The sequence below is a fragment of the Chanodichthys erythropterus genome, chromosome 6 (assembly GCF_024489055.1).
Source record: "Chanodichthys erythropterus isolate Z2021 chromosome 6, ASM2448905v1, whole genome shotgun sequence".
NCBI classification, from domain to species: domain Eukaryota; kingdom Metazoa; phylum Chordata; class Actinopteri; order Cypriniformes; family Xenocyprididae; genus Chanodichthys; species Chanodichthys erythropterus.
The window spans coordinates 13,004,470-13,029,484 of NC_090226.1; the positions used below are offsets into that span (position 1 = coordinate 13,004,470).

Consider the following 25,015-nt stretch of genomic DNA (forward strand, 5'->3'; position numbering starts at 1 on the left):
TTTCTGTTTTGTCCTCACTGAGTTTATCTGCTGGGACGGCCAGCCATGTATTGGGGAAATGGTGACAAATGACTGCAAGAGATTAGCAACCACAGGACCAACAGAGCAAATTCAAAACAACATCCGTTACGGTCCTTCTCAGTCTCTCTTCCCTCACAAACGCTTGCTAATATGAACCACATATACACGTCCACTACTAAATCTTTTTATCAAAAGTCTACTGTGTCAGTGCATTTTCATCATTTTCAGAGCACAAACCGCAATATACAGACACCCATACATTTAAACAAATACTTGAGCAACCATACCTTCTGTGAATTAAACAGCACATAATGCAAATTTGGCATATTTCTCTAAATTAAATCATCCTAATGAACAAGTTTGTGCAAAGACTATACTATTACAGACATTTGTCAAGCTAACATGACCAACAAGTTTTAGGACTGCTGACTTGGCAAGATGCAGCTGCCATGAAAGTGTTATGTAAAATTATAATCTGTGTATTAATGAATGACAGTGATCTTATAGACAGTGACCTCTAAGGGCAGTGGGGTGTCAATACAATAGTCAAGATAGAGGTCAACTGTAAAGTCCTACTTGAGAATAAAAAAAAACTATGAAGAAAAGATGTTTTTTATTGGTTGAGATAATACCAATGTATAATAATTGAATGAGTTACCTTTATTGAATGTTTCCAGTAAGAAATATTTAGCACAACCAAATGCTCTGAAGTTCAAATAAATATTCCAGCACCTGCATTACAATATTATTAAAACTAAGTAAACTAACTAAAATGTACACGACAAAAATAGGTTCTTCTGAAAGGATTAAAAACCAGATATTTGGGAATTAGTTTTTTGTTAGTAATACAACTGAATTCAGCATTACTTTACAACAACAACAACAACTACAACAAAAAAGAACATTCAAGCACTTGATTGTAAATTACACGGTCCTTTTATTTGATCAGGAAAAAAAAAAACATTAGACCTATCAATTTTGTTACAATTCCAACAAGAGTATGATTAAATACAGAGAACAGTATACAAAAAAAGAGGAGAAAAAAACACCAAGGACTATGGGTCAGTTGGGGAAAAAAGGATACAGTATAATAAGTTTTCCGCTCTTTGACAGCAGAACTGTTTGAGAGTAAACCATACTTTCAGTAAAAGTGTGTAACTCCTCTGGCTTTACATGTTACAAGTCCGTTAATATCATAACGTTCAACCGTCAGCCAAATGTGAGGTAAAAACTCTGACCTACAACTCTGGGCATGTAGTTAGAGAGAAAGGGGACCATCACCACAAGCCATCATCTACCAAGCAACCCCACCTTCTTCCCTTTCACTTCGAAACGTCCCGCTGGTCTGTAGTGGCTCTCTTCAGAAGACATGCTGCCTGACCAGGTAGCTTCATCAGGACTGGAACCAGAAACAGAGCCATCTAGACTTTTTGGCCCAATTCTGGGAGAACTTCTGCTCCCCCTGACATCTCTTTCGCAACGGAAGCTCTCTCGCAGTAATGTCCCTTTTGTGTGGGACTGAACTACCGAAGACCTTAACACCGCAGTTTGTTGATTAAGATTTTCATTAGGTATCACTTCTGGCTCTGAATCACTGTCAGAGTCAATGGCAATAGGTTCTGAGGATGATCCAGGGCATGGCTTGAAGGCACAGTTGCTTTGACTACTTTGTCCAGTGTTTAATGGCTGCTTTTCCTCCTTTGAGTCTGCAGAGAAACCAACAGGAGACTTCAGCCTAAATTTTGAGGTCCTTGAGAATGCGCTTTTTTCATCGTCGTTGACTTCAAACAGCCAGTTGGCGTCAAAACTCATATCATGCTTGAGCTGGCTCACTGCCCGCATGTTATAGCCTAGTAACACAACAGGTTTGCGGGTGACTAAGTCTCGGTCACATGAGCGTCGATGATTGGCAAAGTGGCTCGAGACATCAGACTTCCACAACCAGAGGCTTGCAGCAAGTTTCTCGATCTCTCGTTGGGAAGGGTAGGGATGCCGATTGAAATACGCTGTAAGGAAAGCTTTCCGTGCCTCGTAGGACTTGTCGCCATGACCTTTCGGATCTAAGGCCAACACGACAGGCTCTTCTGGCTTCTCAACAAAAACTGTAGGGTAATACCTAGACTGGTCTACCAACTTCCTTCTCTTGGGGTCAGATGGATCTGGGGTAACTATCTCACGTTTGAGAGACCCTGCTCCAGGTGAACGCAGTCCACTTGTGATGGGCTTGGTGCCTTTGGGGGTCTGGCAAACACCTCGGCAGTGCACCAAATGGAGCGTGATGGTGGAAGCCGTCATGTTGCTAGTGTACACTCCCAGGCAGTGGATGCACTTGTAGGTTAGCTTTTTCTCTACAGGGTGCAGCGTTTGGAGTACCTGATGACGATCCCGTAAATGATGGGCTAGGGCATCCGAGATGGGACCTTTGAGAATAGTGAAGCATAGTGGGCAGAGTGTTTTACCAACTTCTTTCTTTTGCGACACCGAAGACTGGGACATGTTTCGGACCACAGAATCACTTTGGGTATCTGGCTGCTTCACAGCCATCTTTGCAGGCTTAGCCATGGTGCTGTTTTGTGGCTGTTGATTGGCAGCTGAAGAGCCTTCGGGAGCCTCCTTCATGTTGTAGGTGGTTACAATAAGTTGAACATTTTTGGGACTTCCTTGTTGAAGAGTGAGATCAAATGTGAGAGGAGAACCAGTTGGTGGATCCCCTGGCTCGTTAGGATGAGCCAGCCGCTTGTGTGCTACAATTTTCTCAACTTCGTGAAATGTGGAATGACACTGCGGGCATGATAGCCCATGCACTAACATATGGTTCAACAAAGAGTCGCTGGGTAGGTAACGATTACAGTACAGACACTTGCTAGTAAAATTGTGGATCTTCATGATGTATTTAGCCATCGCCCTCACCTTCTCAGCCTGATGTTCCTTTTCAAAGTGAGCACTATATGCGCTTTCAGGGAAAAGTTCATTGCAGATGGTGCAAATCTTCCACTTTTGAGTTTGTGAGGTGTTTAGAGCATTGGCTGCAGCTTTCTTGGCCTGCAGTGACGTCAATGTGGCAGTAGCAGCATGCACTGATGAAGAGAGAGGTAGGCTCTTCAGTGAGGGTGAGAAGGAAGCTGACTGGGCATTAAAATGTGCAGCACCATGGACTCCAAAGCTACCAAGTTGTTTTCCCGTGTGTGACTGGGAGACCGCACCAGACACAAAAGCTTTATCAGGTAGTGTAACGCGCACTGGTTGACCAGGCATGGAGTTGCCTGCAAGGCTTTGCTTGAAATGGTTACCGACAGGTAACCCCACCATTTTAGGCATACTGAAGCGATTTATTTGAGGTGTCTGAGGACGCACACCAGGAGTGATTGCAACGCCCCTTTGGATTAGGTTCGCCTGGGGCCTCGGCACTATGACATTTGTGTGCCCGATCATAGCAGTAACTTGATGGCCAATGCGCTCATGGAACTCAATGACGTGCTGCACCAGTGCTTCATAAGAACGAGGCGTAAAGTGGCAGCTCTTGCAGTGAATTCCATGACTGTTGCCGGGGGCCTCTACGCTGTTTTCTTGCTTCTCTGAGTTTTTTCCCAAGTAAGGTGTGGTCACATGCTGGAAGTGTTCCCTGTAAATATGCCTGCGCACCACATTGTACAGTCTATCTCGATAGGTGCACTTCTTGCAGTAGTACACCGGGAGCTCCTTTCTATCGCCCAGCAAGGGCTTGTCTACCCGCATACCGTCCCTAACCCCTACCGGAGATCTGTGAGGGCCGGCTGCACCCTGGCGCACCATATTGTGAGGCATATGGAAGAGCCTGACATGGGTTTCCAGAGTCCTCTTGTTCCCACTGTATGTGCAATAGGAGCAGTTAAGAAGGATTCGGCTCTCGAAATCTTCTCTGTGAACATTGCGGAAGTGGTTTTTGTAGGCAGAGAAATACTTGGAGGCAAACGGGCAATCTGAGCAGCAAAACTGCTTTGTTCTATAGTCCTGCAACATTTGAGAAACAAAGCAAAATTACAAAATGCTTATGAAATGTGAAAAAAACATTTTGCCTCAAGGACTTCTGTAACAGTGGCTGTGGGTAATATACCTGTGACTTTGTCCAGGATGGATCCCACATACAAATGTCAAGGTAAAGTTGTTTCATGTAAGAATCATTGGGGCTAAAATCTTTGTAGTCCTACAGGAAAATAGACAGGAAATAACATCAGTGAAGCAAAGTCTTAAAGGTATGCATTAACAAAGCAGATGTGACAATTCAAGAATAATCACCTCCACATGCTCTTTGCAGTAGTCAAGGCCAATGTCACTCAGCAGTCTCTTGACCTTTTTCCTGGCCTTCCTCAGCCGAGTGAGGTTATTCACTGGAAGCTGAAACATCTCTTCTATGTATAAAAAGAAAATTTTTAGTTAAGCTCTCAATAGTTAAAGATGCACTCAGCAATTTTTATTTATGTTGTACAGACCAATATATACTTGTTATGCATTTAAAAGTTAGGGATGCAGCATCAGGCAAAAGCAATGGTTTTCGGTTGCTAATTTCACTGTAGTCTATTTGCAGTCAGCCATAATCAACTTATTCCACAAATGTTCAACAGAGGGTTACAGGGATAAAAGTGAGTAGTATTCTGCTATTAATGTGATCACAGCATGTTAGCCCCAGCTTTTATTAGCCGCATGAGTGTATACATGACACTAAACAATTTTAAAGGGATAGTTCACCTAAAAATTTAAATTTTATCAACTAATTAGGCTCATACTGCTCCAAACCCCTAAGGCTTTCATCTTTGAAACACAAATTAAGGTATTTTTAATTAAACCTGAGAGATTACTGTCCCACCATTGAAAGTCCATTATGGCAAAACTGCAAAAAGTTCATAAAGAGATCGTAAAAGTATTCCATGAATCAAGCTTCTGAAGAGATATTATCGGTTTATATGATTGACAGATTTAATTTAGGCTTGTCAGGGCTCCAGACTGTGAAGAAAGGGTGCAATATTTTTCTTGACCGTGACTAAATTTTGTTAGAGGTCACACTGGTGCCACTACCGATTTGCCTAACTGATAAGCGCCGCATTTCTGTTGCACATGAGAAACATTAAAAGACAAAGGAAACACAAAGAGCAAATGTGTTTACACACTGAGCAGACTTGACCATCTGAGCAGTAAACAGTTCTGTGAGATCCAATGAGAAGCGCTTGAGTTTGGTGCAGAGTTATGATAAAAAAAACAAATGTCTCAATGACTTAAACTAGTTTAAATCCAGATGAAACAGCGCTGACATGGAAAACATGAGAAACATTGTGTCACAACAATCCAGTCCAGTTATAAGGCTTTTCAATCCACAAAATCACCAACATTTACCATCAATTTACTGTAGTAACACTAACTGTAACCATGGTATTGTGGCAGAAATGTAGGGTATTCACACCAAAATTTATTGTTAATGATGTAGACATGCATTAAATGTATTAAATAAGTAATGGAAAATAATAGCAGTATTTTTTGTTATCAAGCTATAGCAGTTTTTGTGCATTTGTATTAATACTAAAGATTTTTTAGGCTACTGTTTTCCATAACCAATACCCTAGAAACCATTTACCTTGGTAACAACGTGTGGTTTTACCTGTGGTTATGATGTATGATACAGTGGAAGACTAATGGTTAATTTTAATAAGAGTCCTAACTCAGTCAGCATATTTAAATTTTACCCTATAAAAATAAGGTTGTTACAATTTTTACAGAGGTTACGGTTTTGTTAATGAAGATAAATTTACATCCACATCCCAACTCAAGTTCAAGCTACTGCTACTATCAACTCAGGCTACTGTCAAATGTGCAAAGCTCAGCCATACTTACTTGAAGAGAGAGAACCAATGAGGTTTGTTCTTGTGTGTCACAAGCACATTTTAGCTTTCACAAGAACCAGTGAGGTTTGTTGTCATGAGTTCAGCAAGTACGATTAAGCTTCTTTTATCACATTTAATGTGTGTTTTTGAAGCCTCAAAGTTTTGGGTGAATTGACTTTCAATGAACAGAAATCTCTCAGGAATAACTGATTAAATGATGAGAATTTAAATTTTTGGGTGAAGTAACAATTTAAGTAGGCCTACTATTCCTATAAACACTTTTTATTGCTTGTGGGTTTTTTTTAAAGGAAATGTGCTTCACCAAAATGCATAAATCAACAACAACAAAAAAGCATCAGTATCTGCTTGTATAAATGCATCTACATATCACATGCCTCATACAAAAAAAAAAAAAAAAAAAAACTGAAACTGAAACCGAAAACATTTACTATGTAAATGTGCATGCATAGCCCAAATATAATAAACCTGATCTGCTGAGACCATCACATAGCTGAAGACACTTCTTCCTCAAGCATTTTATTTATAACAACAGTAAAAAAAATTAAAAAATTGCAATTTCCCTTCTGCGCAAGCTTTGGTACAAATCCATCCAAAAAGAAAATTCTGTTCCAAACCTGTATGAATTTCTATCTTCCGCTGAACACAAAAGAAGATATTTTGAAGAATATGGGGAACCAAACAGTTGATGGGCCCCACTGACGTGTATGGGGAAAAAATACTACGCAAGTCAATGGGGCCCCATGACTGTTTGGTTACCGACATTCTTCAGAATATCTTCTTTTGTGTTCAGCAGAAGAAAGAAATTCATACAGGTTTAGAACAAATCGAGGGTAAGTAAATGATAACAATTTTCATTTTTGGGTGAACTATTCCTTTAAACTTAGCATTGTGCACTCGAAAATATGAAAAAGTGTGTGAAAAATAGTGAAGTGTAAATATAAAAATTCAAATTGAAATATGATTTCAGTAGGTGTTCACTGCCTATCAGTTATGGGCAATGAACCACACTAAACATGCAGTACTACACAGTAAATGGTTTTGCAGAATGTAAACAAACCTCTCTAATAAAAACCTAACTTCTGAAAAACAATGCATGCCGCAACTGCAGCCCTGCAACTGGGACAGCTGCTCCTTTGAATGCAACTCCACTAGACAATACAGGCCACAGCAGGCCTTTTTTGATGGGCTAGGCAAAATAATACCCATTTATTGTGACAGGTTACGCTTGCGTTGCTCTGACCAGCATGTACCAACTTTGCAACGACAGTAAAGTGCTTTTAAATTAAAATTTCATTTAAAAACAAAAACTTAGTTTAGCGATAACATGACAATTGTTACTGCATGCACATATATGCAGTTAGCACGTTAGCTTAGCAACGGGATGTTTGATGTGCACACTGAACTCCACACAAAAGCACTTATGCCAGAGAAAGAAAAACAGACGTTTATACTGGCACATTACCTGCTTTTCTTCACGGTCTAGCATCGAATTCCTTTCAAGCGTTTCACTTTCAGTCCAAATTAATGGTTAGAGTGAGAGGAGAGACAGACTGTGGTTTATTCGGCCCGGGCAGATGCTGCAGTCCTTCGCGCCGCTGCTGCCGCCGGTGGATTTAAGCAACTCATCCTGAGAATCCGCACCATGTGTCCTCAACTGGATTTACACATACTACAGGACACATTCTATTGGCCCCATGAACTTGTTCTGTAATACACGATTTGGATAGCCTGTTGTGTCAATCCAGTATAAACACTAGGCTGAAAAAATACTTTTTTCTCTTCGAGACTGTTCCACATACCAGCCCAGCCTGTTCAAAATGGCGGACAGTTGCAAACGGAAATGACATATATTTGTGTAAAGTTCAAAAGGGGCCACACTGATGTCTGGGGACCATTGATCACCGCCACACGAGACTAACCAAGTAGGTTTAAGTTGTTGATTCCCAAAAGAATTGCACAAAGTGTAGCTTGAATTAGTTATTTGCTTGTGTTTACAGTTGAAATTATGAAATTAAGATGCACTACAACACCATGGTAAATAGTTTCTGCTAAAATAGCATTATACAGTACTACATCTAAGTTTAGGTTCATTTTTCACTGGTGTTAGTGATATGACTGGTTCAATGTCATCAACATTGATAGTGTCAGTGTAAAGTCCAAGACTACACTGCAAAAAAATGTTGTTCTTACTTAGAATTTCTGTCTTGTTTCCAGTCCAAATTTCTAAAAATTCTTAGATCAAGAAGCATTTTCTTGACAAGTAAAAATTATTTTATTATTTTCAGGAAAAATAAGTCCAAATTAAGTGAGTTTTTCCTTAAAACAAGCAAAATAATCTGCCAATGGGGTAAGCAAAATAATCTTAATCCGAACCGAACCTTATTTTTGTTTTGAAATAAGATTATTTTGCTTACCCCATTGGCAGATTATTTTGTTTGTTTTAAGGAAAAACTCACTTCATTTTGTCATGCTTCTTGATTTAAGAACTTTAAGATATTTTGACTAGAAACAAGACAAAAGTAAGAGTAAGAACAACTTTTTTTGCAGTGTATATCTGCCAACACAAGAAATATTTGAGTATAAACTAGAACCAAAGTGGTTGCTATTTTCTTAATTCATGTTATAGATCTTGTGAATGTTTCATCTATGAATGATTCATTTCATAAACACCATGTCATTTTTTAATAAATGTTATAACTAGACCTTCTGGGGAAATTAACTTGACCCTTCCACAATCGACTGCAAGCTCAGATGAATAAAAACAACTGATGGATTGAACCAAGAACAAGGCTTTTTTTCCCCCAGAATTTTGTTTACCCGGTACATCACAATACACTACTTCCGTTTCATTATATCTTTAAAGGTGCCCTAGAACCAGTTTTTACAAGATGTAATATAAGGTGTGCCCTGAATGTGTCTGTGAAGTTTCAGCTCAAAATACCCCATAGATTTTTTTTAATTAATTTTTTTATTTTTATTTTGGGGCATCATTAACTATGCACTGATTCAGTGTGCGGCCCCTTTAAATCGCGCACTCCCTGCCCCACCCCCCAGCTCTCCACGATAATACAGTGCATTTACAAAGTTCACACAGCTAATATAACCCTCAAATGGATCTTTACAAGATGTTCGTCATGCATACTTCATGCATGCGTTGGATCATATGAGTATAGTATTTATTTGGATGTTTACATTTGATTCTGAATGAGTTTGATGGTGCTCCGTGGCTAACGGGCTAATGCTACACTGTTGGAGAGATTTATAAAGAATGAAGATTTATACAGAATGCAAGTGTTTAAAAATGAAAATGGCTCTCTTGTCTCCGTGAATACAGTAAGAAACGGTGGTAACTTTAACCACATTTAACAGTACATTAGCAACATGCTAACGAAACATTTATAAAGACAATTCACAAATATCACTAAAAATATCATGTAATCATGGATCATGTCAGTTATTATTGCTCCATCTGCCATTTTTCACTATTGTTCTTGCTTGCTTACCTAGTCTGATGATTCAGCTGTGCACAGATCCAGACTTTAATACTGGCTGCCCTTGAGTAATGCCTTGAACATGGGCTGGCATATGCAAATATTGGGGTCATACATGTTAATGATTCTGACTGTTACGTAACAGTTGGTGTTATGTTGCGATTCGCCTGTTTTTCGGAGGTCTTTTAAACAAATGAGATTTACAAAAGAAGGAGGAAGCACTGGTGTTTGAAACTCGATGTATGTCTTTTCCATGTACTAGACACGGAGCTAGATTCATATGATTAATGTGAATTAATCAGTAATGACTTCTTTATTTAAACCTCAAAATAATAGACAAAAAATTCATTATGTCATATTAATATATTGGAAGAGTTACATGATATATGGAGGGGAAAATATTGCACATCCTTCACGTAGTACTACGCATAGTGACTCATTTCAAATGTATACATTATTTAATTCCATCTATGCTGAATTAATACAGTGGTTGCATCACTTCCAAAGTAACAAAACGGGGTCCAGTCATCACCAGCTTTGAGAGGGTACGATAGTCGAGGTGAAGCACACTGCGCCCATTCACTCGGCACACAAACTGGCGCACCTAAGCAAAAAAAAAAAAAAAAATGAAGACCAGCTGAAGCTGATGATGGATTCAAAATTTTTATTGCGTAAGCAATTGTGTTTGTGTTTACGTGTTATGATCACCTTAACTCCTGCTGCCGCAGCAGGGCTTCCAGGATCCACTGCCTGAACATAACAAGGTGATTTTCCCCGTACTACAAAGCCCCAGCCTAGGTCATCACCGAGGATCTTTAATTATAAAACTCACATAAACAAACTGTAGTTCAAGGTTCTTTTAATGGCTAGCTGAGCATGATCTAGCAAGACTCACCGTAAGAACTCTTTTCACATAAGGAGCACCTGGAGATAACAGCTCCTCACAGGTTACATGTCTTTTCAGCACTGTCAATAACAATAATTCACATATATTTAGTGCTCAGAATTTGGCAACTGATAGATTGATATCATTATTTTTTGCAAACTTTTAAAATACCATTTCTCCTAAAAAAAACTTTGAAATACAACAATTTGTCTGTAACAGATTTTCAAAAGCATGCAAATGCTCTCCTATAACCTGATGTTGGATTGCACTGTACTGCAAGAGCAGCGGTAAGAGAAACAGTGAGTGGGTGTCCACATGAACTGAGCTGCTGGTGGGTCAAACTTCCACGGCGTCCATTTGTAGGCACATTTAAATCAGCAGGCTGAACTGGAATTCGAAATCAGAATTATGAATTAGAAAAGTTTATTTATGTAATGTACACAACCTTTAAAATGTTGGTTATTGTGGTGGGGTTACTATCAGAAACACAGTCTAAGAGTAATATTGTGGTATTTTAGAAAATGTAAAATAATTTTTAGCAACCATTACTCCAGTCTTCAATGTCACATAATCCTTCAGAAATCATTCTAATATGCTGATTTGGTGCTCAAGAAACAGCTCTTATTATTATCAATATCAGTATGTGCTGCTTAATGAAACTGAGTTACATTTTTTCAGGATTCTTTAATAAACACACACACACACACACACACACACACACACACACACACACATACAAACACACACAAAACAGCATTTATTTAAAATATTTTTCGTAACAATGTCTTTACTGTCACTTTTGGTCAATTTAATGCATCTTTTCAGAATAAAAGTATTATTATTTTTTTTTAAATCATACTGACCCCATATATATATATATATATATATATATATATAAGTACACAACTGTTTTCAACATTGATAATAATAACAAATAATAACAAATATTTCTTGAGGAACTAATCATCATATTAGAATGATTTCTGAAGGATCATGTGACACTGAAGACTGGATTAACGATGCTGAAAATTCAGCTTTGCCAACACAAGAATAAATTACATTTTAAATTATTTTCAAATAGAAAACAGACATTTTAAATTATAATAATATTTCACAATATTACTGTTTTTACTGTATTTTTAATTAAATAAATGCACCCTTGGTGAGCAGACGAAACTTTTTAAAAACATTAAAAATCTTACTGATCCCAAACTTTTGAGCGGTTGTGTATATATATATATATATATATACATATACATATACATACACTTAAACATTTTTCACTCTTTGTTATATTGCAGCCATTTGCTAAAATCATTTAAGTTCATTTTTTTTCCTCTTTAATGTACCACAGCACCCCATATTGACAGAAAAACACAGAATTGTTGACACTTTTGCAGATTTATTAAAAAAGAAAAACTGAAATATCACATGGTCCTAAGTATTCAGACCCTTTGCTCAGTATTTAGTTGAAGCACCCTTTTGATCTATACAGCCATGTCTTTTTGGGAAAGATGCAAATAGTTTTTCACACCTGGATTTGTGGATCCTCTGCCATTCTTCCTTGCAGATCCTCTCCAGTTCTGTCAGGTTGGATGGTAAACGTTGGTGGACAGCCATTTTTAGGTCTCTCCAGAGATGCTCAGTTGGGTTTAAGTCAGGGTTCTAGCTGAGCCATTCAAGAACAGTCACGGAGTTGTTGTGAAGTCACTCCTTCGTTATTTTAGCTGTGTGCTTAGGGTCATTGTCTTGCTTGTCGGCCCAGTCTGAGGTCCTGAGCACTCTGGAGAAGGTTTTCATCCAGGATATCCCTGTACTTGGCCGCATTCATCTTCCCCTCGATTGCAACCAGTCGTCCTGTCCCTGCAGCTGAAAAACACCCCCACAGCATGATACTGCACCACCATGCTTCACTGTTGGGACTGTATTGGACAGGTGATGAGCAGTGCCTGGTTTTCTCCACACATACCGCTTAGAATTAAGGCCAAAAAGTTCTATCTTGGTCTCATCAGAGAATCTTATTTCTCACCATCTTGGCAAACTCCATTGTGGTTTTCATGTGTCTTGCACTGAGGAGAGGCTTCCGTCGGGCCACTCTGCCATAAAGCCCCGACTGGTGGAGGGCTGCAGTGATGGTTGAATTTCTACAACTTTCTCCCATCTCCCGACTGCATCTCTGGAGATCAGCCACAGCGATCTTTGGGTTCTTCTTTACCTCTCTCATCAAGGCTCGTCTCCCCCGATAGCTCAGTATGGCCTGACGGCCAGCTCTAGGAAGGGTTCTGGTTATCCCAAACGTCTTCCATTTAAGGATTATGGAGGCCACTGTGCTCTTAGGAACCTTTTTTGTAACATTGGCCAGATCTGTGCCTTGCCACAATTCTGTCTCTGACCTCTTCAGGCAGTTCCTTTGACCTCATGATTCTCATTTGCTCTGACATGCACTGTGAGCTGTAAGGTCTTATATAGACAGGTGTGTGGCTTTCCTAATCAAGTCCAATCAGTATAATCAAACACAGCTGGACTCAAATGAAGGTGTAGAACCATCTCAAGGATGATCAGAAGTAATGGACAGCACCTGAGTAAAATATATGAGTGTCACAGCAAAGGGTCTGAAATTTTCTTTTTTAATAAATCTGCAAAAATGTCAACAATTCTGTGTTTTTCTGTCAATATGGGGTGCTGTGTGTACATTAATGAGGAAAAAAATGAACTTAAATGATTTTGGCAAATGGCTGCAATATAACAAAGAGTGAAAAATGTATTACATATAATTTTCTTTCCTCTCAGTAATTTTGTTATGTGTCTGGGGGTCCATGATTAGTTTGGGGTTATGAAAAGGGGCCTTTGGTGTAAAATATAATTATGAGAAACCCTAGGTTAAGGAGCTGGCTTGCTGACACAAAGGATGCAGGTTGCATAAATGGATGTGCATGGAAATGGTGAGTTACTGCGCTCATTATGCTGTGATATCTCAGCTGTGCCCTTGAGCAAGGCACTTAACTTCATATTGCTATATTGCTCCAGACGGTGCTGACCCTGCAATTAGTGTGCTGAAAGTCACTCGGAATAAATTGAGCTATTTGCCTAAGCATCACCGCTCAAGCTCGAACTCTCCATCTCAAAGCATGGAAATATATTTGTAGTATTTTTAATAATATTAATACCAGATAAGAAGTCACTGTGTCTTTCAGCTGGAGAAGCTTTACACAGTGTGAAGGGACTGTCAGCCTGGTTTTCTTGGTAATGCTGTGTTATACATTCAACCTCTTCATTCTCTGTCTCATGCAACAGTTCAGAGAGACGGCGCCGCTGGCGAAAGTTAATGCAGAATTGATACAGCAGCCCGCTGTCAAAAAAGTGGTGCTTCAGAGAGACTGCAGAGTGAAAAGAAGAGTGGATTGTTTCAGCAAGGCAAAGAGAGAAGAGAGAAATCACTGAAGATATAACATTACTTGAAGAAGTTAAACAGGTATGTTGCATTATATTAACTTAACAGGCTGTGCATTTTGACTTAATGGCAAAGTAATACACACTATCATAAGGTGATAGTTATTTTTCTTACCATGCTGAATGATATCATGCTCCAGTAGGGCCTTGCAGAGATCTAGTCCTTGTCGTCGACTCTCTATTTCACCATTCTGTAGCAGCCAATCAATTAACATGTAACCAGGGAAAGAACGTTCATAAGCCACTCCCTTTTCCTGTCTCAACTGTAAGATGGAGTCTTTGCTTGTAATCAGACTGTAAAAAGCAACAGATGAATTTTGATACAGGAATTTTGAAAGAGACTAATAATGAAAACACTTTTACAGCATTTGTAAATGTAAAAAAATGTTAATTTCTATATTTACACTACCATTCAAAAGTTTGGGGTCATAAGATTTTTTTTTATGTTTTTGAAAGTAGTCTCCTATGCTCACAAATGCTGCATTTATTTTATCAAAAATACAGTAAAAGAGAAATATTATGAGATATTCTTACAATTTCAAATAACTGTTTTCAATTTGAATATAATTTGAAATGTATTTTATTCCTGTGATAGCAAAGCTAAATTTTCAGAAATCATTCTAATATGCTGATTTGAAGCTCAAGAAACATGTCTTATTATCGATGTTGAAAACAGTAGTGCTGCTCAACATTTTTGGGCGATACATTTTTGGGTGAAACAGTGATACATTTTTTCAGGATTCTTTGATGAGTAATAGAAGTATTTGAAATAGGAAATACTTTGTAACATTAACAATGTCTTTACTGTAACATTTGATCAATTTAATGCATCCTTGCTGAACAAAAGTATTATTTTCTTTCAAAAAACCCTTACCAACCCCAAAGTCTTTTAACGTTTCAATAAGTATGTATTCTGAAACAGTGAACGTATTTGATAAGAATATATTTACTGTGTAAATTAACATTAACCTAGTTTATAAATTCAGTTCATTGTGAGTTTTAGTACCTAAGCATTAACTAAAGTTAATAAATGTTTTTTGTAAAGTGTTACCACAAAAAAAAAAAAAAAAGATATACCAATTCAGAACAGACTGAAGGTACTGAATTTGGGGGCTTTAGCTTGAAAATTCTTGGACAACATAATGGACTTAGTGGCAAGTATATTATATTATTTCATAATATTAAATATAAATGAGTGATGACTGCAATTTAAAGCTACTCCAGAAAAAGCAAATAAAAGCTGCAGTCCACAACTTTTGCCTCTTTGTCGCCATCTCAGTTTGAAACCCGCAATTGCAGTTATTTGCAGAATTATCTTTACGTGGGTTGTGCATCGGCACGGCTCCTCAGCGCGGAAGAATCTAATGTTTGCTGCCAGTCACAGATTCTACGTCTTGGATGTATGACCAAAATAAGATTTTTCACTGGAAAATGTCATCTGAACAAGTAACATGTCTGCCACTTTTGTTCTGACCAACTGAGAAAAAAAAGCAATAAATCGCGCTACCAAGGGAGATTAAATGTAATGATCGCTTAGCTCAGATCACGTCAAACCATGCAAATTATTATTATTGTTATACTTTGTTCTCAAATTGTTAATGTTAACAACATCAGCATTGGGTGATTATGTATATTTAGTGTGTATTAGCGTTACCTGTAGATTTCAATTACTTTAGCCACTCCGCAGTCCGAAGTCTTTTACTTTTGACTGCAGATTAATCTCCAGTTGTCACTGATGATTATCATTTGGACATCATTACAATGTGCCATCAAAATAATTAGTTTAATTATTGCAGCTGCTGTGAGAAAAGGCTATGAATGATCCGCAGCCTGCAGCATCCTTCACATGCCATATAACCAGCTAGCTGGAACTACTTCTTCATGTAAACAGACTAGACTTGTGCCGATATTCGGTAATGCGATATATCGCGATAATGAATATGCACGATATTGTTATCGTGGGCATTTCAAAATACCGTAAATAATAATTTATTACCAAATATTAAAATTATTATATTATTTTAAAATGCATTTAAGAATACTTTCCCCATCAACCGTATAAAATGCACAACACCGCTGTATTCTGCGTCAAAAGAACACGCGCTCAGATGTAAACAAGCCCAAAGTGCATGAGAAGCATATGGCGGAATGCGTGAAGGAGACGCACTGAATGAAAGTGTGCGTTCACTCTCTGACAGCAGAGGGCGCTGATGGAACAGCCGAGTGCAGCGGTTACCCCGGAAACCCCATAAACAAAGCAACTGCGCTGGTGAAGTTTTTAAAATGCCTAAACAAACATATATTTTAATCTGGACTACAACATGCCCTAATGATTAGAAATGTTCTGATTATTTGTTATTGTTCAGTAAAATTTTTAGACATACGGCTTCATTAGTTAACATGTTAATTCATTATTACCAAACTGACAGTGAAAAATACTTATAAAGCATTAATTATTCTTAGTTAATGTTAATTTCTTATTTACTGTTTAATAACTTTACTAAAATGAAAAGAACTTATTTAATGGACCTGAGATAAAACTAACAATGATCAGTTGTATTTCTTAAGTAACATCAACAAAAAAAAATACTTTCTGTAACAAATGTAGCTACTGCTCAATCTTAGTTAATGCATTAAATGAGACATTATTGTAAAGTGTTACCTGTTGTTCTTTATAGCCTAATTCTTTTGCATTTTAATCTGTTTGAAAATTTGACTTTATATATTTTTTTGTGTATCTTATTATTGTATTTAAACATTCAGAGTTATTTTTGTTATTACAAAAAGTGTTCTTAAACCTATTATACTATAACACTTTTTTTTTTTAAACTTATTTCATTATCGTGATAATACCGTATACCATGATAAAAGCTTCAACAATTAATCGCAACATGAAAATGTGATACCGTCACATGCCTAAAACAGACTTGACGTAATCATGCAAAGACAAACGGCTGCATGCTGGAATTTCCTGCGCAAACCCACCAGTACCAATTTTATTATAAAACAATATTACAAGCTTACCGTTGTGAATCGGGCTAAGGTAAGGAGATAGTTTTGAACACTGGCTGATTATATACATGCTCAAAAATTGATTTTGAATCATTTTTAACCAAAAAAAAGTTACGGACTGCAGCTTTAACATTTAAAGCGTTTTTTTTTTACTTCCTGAGAAAATGTCTTACTATTCATACAGCCTCTGTCCACGCATGAAGATCTTAACTTCTATGTTGAAAGGAAATGTGCCATCATCCTTTCTGAATCTGTACAAGTATTTGGCGTCTTTGAACACTGGCCACTTATCACACACTATAAAGATGAAAAAATTGCAAAGTGTACATTAACTAGCACAGTTCAACCTGTTCATTCAAACACAAAGAGTCAAATAAATGAGTCCTAATATGAGACAACACAGTAGATATGGCCTTGTATCATATTCTTTGTTATTTGGTGTACAGTAAATAATGTTCTACCGTGTATAATATTGTTCTAATATGAGACAACATATAATATGAGACATCATATAATGTGACAACATATCATGTTCTAATATGAGACAACTCAGAAGATATGACCTTCCTGTATCATAGCCTTTGTTATTTGGTGTACAGTAAATAATGTTCTACCGTGATGAATGATATCGTGGTCCATGAGGTGCTGCATGAGCTGGACAGCAGTCTCTCGATCATGCACTTCTTTATGTGCAATCAGCCAATCATTAAGTTCCTGAGCCACAAAACAATTCGGGTATGTTCGCAAATGGTGTCTGTGGTCCTTAATCAACTTGCTATCATGTAGTCGTAATCTTCAAAACAGATTATTAGAGTCATTATTATGTAAAAAAAAAAAACTATAACATATAACAGAATAATGTTTCAACATCCAACAAATAATACAATATATAATTAAATCTTGCAAGCATGAGTTGGTGAGGTTTATAACTGTCATTTTATGTAAATGTCCTCCTGGGACTAAGCTTTGCGAATATTGCGTACCTTAGCTGTTCTCCGGCAATCATTACCTCAGCTTTTTGGTGTCTTGTCATCATTGTACTTTGAATGTTTCCCAGTAGCTCCATGAATGTTCTGTCAAGACTCTGCTTTTGTGCACTTGTTTCCTTCGCTTTATTGGTGCTTTTGTGTTTACTAAATATCCAGTGAACAGAGGCACCAGTTATTCAATGCTTTGAAATGTTGTGTATACAAATATATTCTCTCTCTCGCTCTCTCACGCACTCTCTCTCTCTCTCTCTCTCTCTCTCTCTCTACATCCTTGTCACAAGAACTTTAAATATTTTCCCAAGTTTAGGCTGATCTTACGACCAACCTTCTCCAGACAAAACATTTAAAAGCAGATGCACTGATGCTGTCTTAACTGTTCATTTGTAAATGTAAAAATTACCTACATTATCACATATTTGAAAACATATCAGCAGTTTCACACAAAGGCCACATGGTGTCAGTAAAAGAGTTACCAGAGAAACATACACCATGAGTTTTCTGAGGATCTTCCAACCTGAGATGATCTTTGGGCCCAAATACCATCTTAACTTATGGCTCATCTCAAAATTGCTTCCAGTTAGGTGTTTTAACTAACAATACTAAATTTCTCCACCGATACCGATAGCCGAGTGATATCTGATGATACCGATAATGATACAGATAGTTTGGGGGTTCTGCCTTTTATACCTTTTTTTAAATTAATGATAATTTCATTATAATTAATAATTAATCATTATATTTTTAATTGTTATATTTTGCAAATAAACACTATTCTTTCCATTTCATCAACTTGTTTCAGAGTAACATCAGTTATAAACAAACACATTACTCAAATTAATATTAACACACTTTATCTAAATTCTGAAGATTAAATTGATATTTCTTAACTTTTTGAATGTTATTAATTTCCGATAGCCGATAGTGTGAAAATTCAATTTTATCGGCCCATACGATTATTGGCTGATATATCGGTGCATCTCTAGTTTTAACTTTTCAGTAAAGACTGTCTTACATTGGCTGAGGGGAGAGGAGGCTTTTTTTTCAGGGTGAATCTCACAAAACTAAAACATGTCCAGGTATTTCTCCCCCAAATTATCTCTCTCTCTTTTTTTTTTTTTGCATTCTTATACCTACAATATAGGGAAAAAAATATAATGATATCTGTATACAACTGTGAAAACCTGTTAAATTAAACAAAGCAATATATAGCACAAAATTATGCTTTTTTTTCATTGGTAAAGCTACAATTTATAGGGAAAAGGGCATTCCCAGATGTTTAGATTTTATTTAACAAATTTCTTGTCATGTACATTGGAGTACTTTTTTGTTGCATTTTATTTCATGCTTATAACCTTATTGTAGTGTCATGTGCTACCCTGATGATAGAAGACAATGTTCTCTCTCTTTATTATTATTGGTCACAGTTGCTGGAGAGGCCAACTTTAAGGGATCGTGTGGCCTTCCGTTGCACCACCTGTGAGTAGCCTATCAGTGCTTTTTACAATGACAATCAGATTTTAATAGCTCAAATGTATAAACATGATCTAGGCTAATTTAATGGCCATTAGAAATTGTGAAATATAATCAGAATGCATACCGTAATGTTTGTGACTGTCAATGATTATTATAGCCTACTGTAAAGTTTATATTGTGGTAGCAGCTTGTAAAGTGTATTGTGGCAGTAAAAATATGTTATTTATTGTATACTGAGAGTCAAACTTGAAAAACTTGAAAATAAAAATGAATAGGTTTCTTTTTCAATGTACAAAATACAACTTGGGTTTTTCTTTTGATTTGAGGTAAATGTAACTTGAACGTGTTTTGGTGAGAGTGACAGCTGTGATAGGAAAGAGGGCGTGGTCTCACTGCGCGGCTGCTTTTAAAGCAGCGTGATTTACTTTCTTTTCAACATACATCCTGCGCTGGTCAACGAGAGACCATCTGAAACTAAAAAGCGAAATCCTGCCAACTTCCCGTTGGCTAAATTGTTTAGGAGGGTGGTTGAAAGAACTGTCTTCACATCCAGCTCGATTTTATAGCCTGAGAGGTGTTTTCAAAACCTTAATGCAACCTAAACCACAGCAATAAGTTGTTCGCTTCATCGAAACATCAGCAGAAATCATGACGGCGGAGCATCATGGTCTTCTGGACCTGGCAAAAAATCAGCTGAATATGGACTACGGTGACTTTGACATGAGGTTTGACGTGAAGAAGGAGGCTGCAGCTTTGGGACCAGACCGCTCTTTTATCCAGCAGTGCGGTCTACACGTACCAGGCTCCGTGTCCAGCACACCCATGAGCACCCCGTGCAGCTCCGTGCCTTCATCGCCGAGCTTCAGCCCGAGTGGACAGAGAAGCAGTGCTGAAGATCTCTACTGGACCCTGAGCACGGGGACTTATCCACAGCACGCAGATCCACACTGTCTTGAACTAACGCATGAGGATGTCCGGGAAGCCTTAAGTGCGAATCTCATGCACGCACACCCGCCTCAGCTCCACCAGGCAGAGATGGAGGGATACAGGAGCATGGGTCAGTTCCACGCACCAGGCGTGCACCAGTATCATCATCAGCAGCAGCAGCAGTACACCGAGCTCGGCCACAATCCCGACTTTGCGCACGGAAAAAGCATGGATCAGTTAATGCAGCACCTCGACTGCTCATCTCAAGGAGCGACGCACCTGAAGTCCCACCAGCAGACGCACCACAGGCGCAGCGAGCGCGCGGAGAGCCGCTTCTCCGACCAGCAGTTGGTGTCCATGTCTGTGCGCGAGCTCAACCGACACCTCCGCGGCATGAGCAAGGACGAAATCATCCGCCTGAAGCAGAAACGCCGTACATTGAAAAACCGCGGGTACGCTCAGTCGTGTCGGCACAAACGCGTTCAGCAGAAACACATGCTGGAGCACGAGAAGACGAGCCTCGTGACGCAAGTGGAGCAGCTGAAGCACGAGCTCAGTCGGCTGGTGCGCGAGAGGGACGCGTATAAACTCAAATGCGAGAGGCTAGTTGTCGGAATGAACCGACAGAGCAATGGACCCTCTTGTGAAAATCCATCATCACCTGAATTTTTGCGATAGCTCAAAATGTATTTTAGGAGTTTCTGCTAAATAATAATAATAAAAAAAACATCTTAAACCAGCATAAGATTGTTTGCTGGTCTGACCAACTGAAACATAGGCTACACTGTAAAAAAGAATTGTTGGTTTAACTTATAAAAGTAAGTTACGTGGTTGACTTAAAATTTTGAGTTCATTGAAATTAAAAATTTGAGTTAATACAATGAAGGTGATTGATTTAATCAACAGAAACTCAAAATATTATGTTTTCTGAACTGCGTTAATTATATAAGTTCATTTGACTAAAGAAAAAATGTTGTGATTTGTTATTTTTTACAGTGTACCAAAACCTCTCTAAAACCAGCTGCAAGACCAGCAAACCATCTTGTGTGTGTGTGTTTGTGTGTGAGTGTGTGTGTGTGTCAGCGGAGGAGAAAGTTTTAATTCTCTTATTCAGTAGGCTATTTTATATTTTCACTCGACTTTATCTCTGACATGTCAAGCTGGTTTTGATAATGTATCTTTTATCTTCGAGTTTTCACAACAAACTCCATCAGCCATCTCAGCTATGCAAATGACATTTGACCCTTTTGGCAATAGATGCATTGCATTGGTATTTTTGTTTGTTTGAACATTTTGTATATCTTTTATTTGTTTCATTAATCAGTTGTACCATTTTAACGAATTGTTCCTTTAACTCTTTTGAAGAGTATAAGATTGTGATTTGCATTTCATTGTTACCCTGAGAATAAATTTTTGAAGCAAAAAAGGATTTGAGTTTCCTAATCTTATTTTTGTATGAACCTTATAGATGTTTTATATGTAACCCATCAACCACATTGTTCATTAAATGTCGATTGACCTGAAACAACACACACATATAAAAGATCATGTGAACATAAAAAAAAAAGCCAGAACGCAGGTATGTCTACTTGCAGCAACCTTTGACCTTGCTTAACGGCTGTTTCCTGAGACAACTGTGTTTGTAATGACTCGAGAGACTCAGAGAAGAGCTGCACGGCACTGATTGTACCAAGGTGGAAATAAGTTTAGCCCTCTGCCCTCTCCTTAAGAGGAAAGCAAAGGCCATTCATCTGAACTGTCGCTTCATTTCTCTTGAAAGTAATTGTTGTACTACGAACTCCAGTAACACAGAAAGTTTTGCTGGAAAGACCAGCCCATTGTGACAGACTTTACGAGAAAAATGAGTAATCTAAACTAGCTTTAGAATATTTGCAGTTTGGTAATGAATTGAGAGGATTTAAATATGCAAACCTAAATACTGATTTCAAATTATATTAGTAAAACTGATTCACTTTCACAACACTGACATAAATAGATCTTGTTATTTTTGGTTTACACAACTCTCCTTTTCTCGGGGTCCAAACAACATGTGTGGCAAAACAGCCTTTAACCCTCGACCTTGTTGTCAACTGCTCCTTAACAGTTAGTGCAAGATTGACCTCTTTGTAATGACGTGCCACCTGTGCAATACAGGGTCACAGGTGCAAAAGCAGTTTTTCACTAAAAACAGATTTATGGTCTCTTTCTCATGCCGAGCTTGTCTTTCATAAGTGAGAATGATTGTTATGAAAGCACTGTGGACTCTGATCAATAAAAATTAGGGTAACGTGACTCTAGCGATACACTTGTCATGCTGACATTCATTCAGATCAGTTTTTTGTTCTGTAAGCTGTTGGCTGTAGATTTTTCAGAGTCATCATTCCTCGGGTTGATTTTATATGTCTATAATGCACATGTTTGTTTTTTTAATGTAGATTATTAGTTATATCATTGGTATTTTGATTTTCTTCTTACGGCGCTCTTCTTGTGGTGAGAAATGACTCGTTTTTAACAGCATACGCAGTGCAGTTGTAAAAGTCACTAACAACCACTCTCCCTGTATGCGCATGAGATATTGTGGCTAATGTCTGAACCCTGCAGTCCCCTCCTTCCCCCACTCTGCCTTTGCCCGGGGAGGGGAGGGGGAGGAGGGAGGGGGGTCCATTGAGTCAGCACTCTACCCAAGGTGTCTGCTTCTCTGTGGCATCAGAGGGTCACTGAAACCAGAAACACTGAGACAGGAAGAGACCAAGAACAAACAAAAGAGCAAAAAAAGTTGATAATAGACCAACTGTGGCTTTTTTGCTTGTAAACTGGTCATAAAACGGATATATGACTCTAAATATGATGGGATGAGCCGGGTTCAAAGTATTTATTGTACAATGCAAATGCACACCTATGATCATTAATGTTCTGTATAAATTTGTCAGCTTGCTACACTGTTGACGAGCTGTAAACAACTTTTATTTATGATTAAGAACTGTATTATTTGGGAGAAAAAAATATTTTATTTTGTTTAATGATTATTATTATTTTATTGTTTATGTTAATGTAATTTATAAATGTATTTATTTGCATTTTATCACTATAATGTATATATTTATTTCATTAATTATTTTAATGTATTATACATTATTTACTACATATATACATTTAATATTACATACATTTACAAATACGGAAGAGGATTAGGGCCAAGCAATAATAAAAAAATAAAACCATCTCGAGATTAAAGTTGTTAAATTTCGAGAAAAAAGTCAAAATAAAATGTTGAGAATAAACTCGTTAAATTACGAGAAAAAACTCGTTAAATTTCGAGAAAAAAGTCTAGATAAAATGTTGAGAATAAAGTCATTAAATTATGAGAATAAAGTCGTTAAATTACGAGAAAAAAGTCGTTAAATTGTGAGCAAAAAAGTCGAGATAAAATGTTGAGAATAAAGTCGTTAAATTACGAGAAAAAAGTCGTTAAATTACGAGAAAAAAGTTGAGATAAAATGTTGAGAATAAAGTCATTAAATTATGAGAATAAAGTCATTAAATTACAAAAAAAGTTGTTAAATTACGAGACTATTCGTTTAACTATTCGTTAAATTATGAGAAAAATGTCGTTAAATTTCGAGAAAAAAGTCGAGATAAAATGTTGAGAATAAAGTCATTAAATTACGAGAAAAAAGTTGTTAAATTACGAGAACAAATTTGTTAAATTATGAGAAAAATGTCGTTAAATTTCGAGAAAAAAGTCAAAATAAAATGTTGAGAATAAATTCGTTAAATTACGAGAAAAAAACTCGTTAAATTTCGAGAAAAAAGTCGAGATAAAATGTTGAGAATAAAGTCATTAAATTATGAGAATAAAGTCATTAAATTACAAAAAAAGTTGTTAAATTACGAGAACAAATTCGTTAAATTATGAGAAAAATGTCGTTAAATTATGAGAAGTCGAGATAAAATGTTGAGAATAAACTCTTTAAATTATGAGAATAAAGTCATTAAATTACGAGAAAAAAGTAATTAAATTATGAGAACAAATTCGTAATTTAACGAATTTGTTCTCGCAATTTAACGACTTTTTTCACATAATTTAATGAGTTTATTCTCAACATTTTATCTCGACTTTTTTCTCAGAATTTAACGAGATTTTTCTCGCAATTTAATGACTTTATTCTCAACATTTTATTTCAACTTTTTTTTTCTAAATTTAACGAGATTTTTCTCGAAATTTAACAACTTTAATCTCGAGATGTTTTTTTATTTTTTATTATTGCTTGGCTCTAATCCTCTTCCGTATACAACTGTATAAGATAATATTAAATATTAATACATTGATCATTTTATATCATTAATATTATATTATATATATATTAATATTATTGATAAAAATATAAAATAATAATATTGAATAATATTTAATGATATTATTTAATTGTATTAAAATTAGAATTACTTTGCTTTGGAGAACTTTTAACATTGTAGCATTTTTTTAAATGTATATTAGCATTTATATTATTTATTTTTATTTAAAATTATATAAATATATTTATTTCATTTGTAATTTTAATATAATATACATTACTATAGTGTATATTATATTAAAATTACAAATTAAATAAATATATTATACAATTGTAAATAACAATATAAATGTATATTATATTAAATATATAATAAAATACATTTATATTTTTTTTGCAACTGTGTAATGTGTATTTATTTCAATTATCATTTTAATTTAAGACATATTATATATTATTATATATTTTTAATACATTCATACATGTTATATAATATACAATTAAAATTTTATAATAAAATTAAAATAATAATAATATTAAAATAAGAATTAGCTACTTTGTGCCATGTAGAACATTTTGAATTCTAGCTTCTTCTCTT

General features: G+C 36.6%; 3 protein-coding genes across 3 annotated transcripts; 1 reads left to right on the forward strand and 2 right to left on the reverse strand.

Moving 5' to 3' along the window:
- Nucleotides 1-633: 633 nt before the first annotated feature.
- adnpa (activity-dependent neuroprotector homeobox a) lies at nucleotides 634-7,706 on the reverse strand. The gene is made up of 4 exons (XM_067387280.1): nucleotides 7,357-7,706; nucleotides 4,297-4,409; nucleotides 4,115-4,204; nucleotides 634-4,011 (listed from the first exon to the last, which is right to left on the reverse strand). Exons 2-4 carry the CDS (start codon nucleotides 4,402-4,404, stop codon nucleotides 1,312-1,314), a joined length of 2,898 nt encoding a protein of 965 aa, XP_067243381.1. The 5' UTR covers nucleotides 4,405-4,409; nucleotides 7,357-7,706; the 3' UTR covers nucleotides 634-1,311.
- Nucleotides 7,707-9,863: 2,157 nt separating this feature from the next.
- Nucleotides 9,864-17,832, reverse strand: si:dkeyp-97e7.9 (DEP domain-containing mTOR-interacting protein). Its single transcript, XM_067388839.1, has 9 exons — nucleotides 17,717-17,832; nucleotides 17,348-17,526; nucleotides 16,907-17,030; nucleotides 13,837-14,015; nucleotides 13,439-13,648; nucleotides 10,524-10,658; nucleotides 10,281-10,351; nucleotides 10,094-10,198; nucleotides 9,864-9,989 (listed from the first exon to the last, which is right to left on the reverse strand). The coding sequence occupies exons 1-9, from the start codon at nucleotides 17,797-17,799 to the stop codon at nucleotides 9,864-9,866; spliced, it is 1,212 nt and encodes a 403-aa protein (XP_067244940.1). The 5' UTR covers nucleotides 17,800-17,832.
- Nucleotides 17,833-19,623: 1,791 nt separating this feature from the next.
- On the forward strand, nucleotides 19,624-21,554 carry mafbb (v-maf avian musculoaponeurotic fibrosarcoma oncogene homolog Bb). The gene has a single exon (XM_067387281.1). The coding sequence runs from the start codon at nucleotides 19,844-19,846 to the stop codon at nucleotides 20,798-20,800; it is 957 nt and encodes a 318-aa protein (XP_067243382.1). The 5' UTR covers nucleotides 19,624-19,843; the 3' UTR covers nucleotides 20,801-21,554.
- The last annotated feature ends 3,461 nt before the right edge of the window (nucleotides 21,555-25,015 follow it).

Coding starts and splice junctions, on each gene's coding strand:
- adnpa (XM_067387280.1), bottom strand. CDS start 4,404: ATGTTTCAGCTTCCAGTGAATAACCTCACTCGGCTGAGGAAGGCCAGG. Junction 4,205..4,296: donor ACTGCAAAGAGCATGTGGAG/GTGATTATTCTT, acceptor ATTTTCCTGTAG/GACTACAAAGATTTTAGCCC. Junction 4,012..4,114: donor CATCCTGGACAAAGTCACAG/GTATATTACCCA, acceptor CAAATGTTGCAG/GACTATAGAACAAAGCAGTT.
- si:dkeyp-97e7.9 (XM_067388839.1), bottom strand. CDS start 17,799: ATGGAGCTACTGGGAAACATTCAAAGTACAATGATGACAAGACACCAA. Junction 17,527..17,716: donor ATTGCCGGAGAACAGCTAAG/GTACGCAATATT, acceptor TCTGTTTTGAAG/ATTACGACTACATGATAGCA. Junction 14,016..16,906: donor GGACAGAGGCTGTATGAATA/GTAAGACATTTT, acceptor TGCTTTTTACAG/TCTGATTACAAGCAAAGACT.
- mafbb (XM_067387281.1), top strand. CDS start 19,844: ATGACGGCGGAGCATCATGGTCTTCTGGACCTGGCAAAAAATCAGCTG.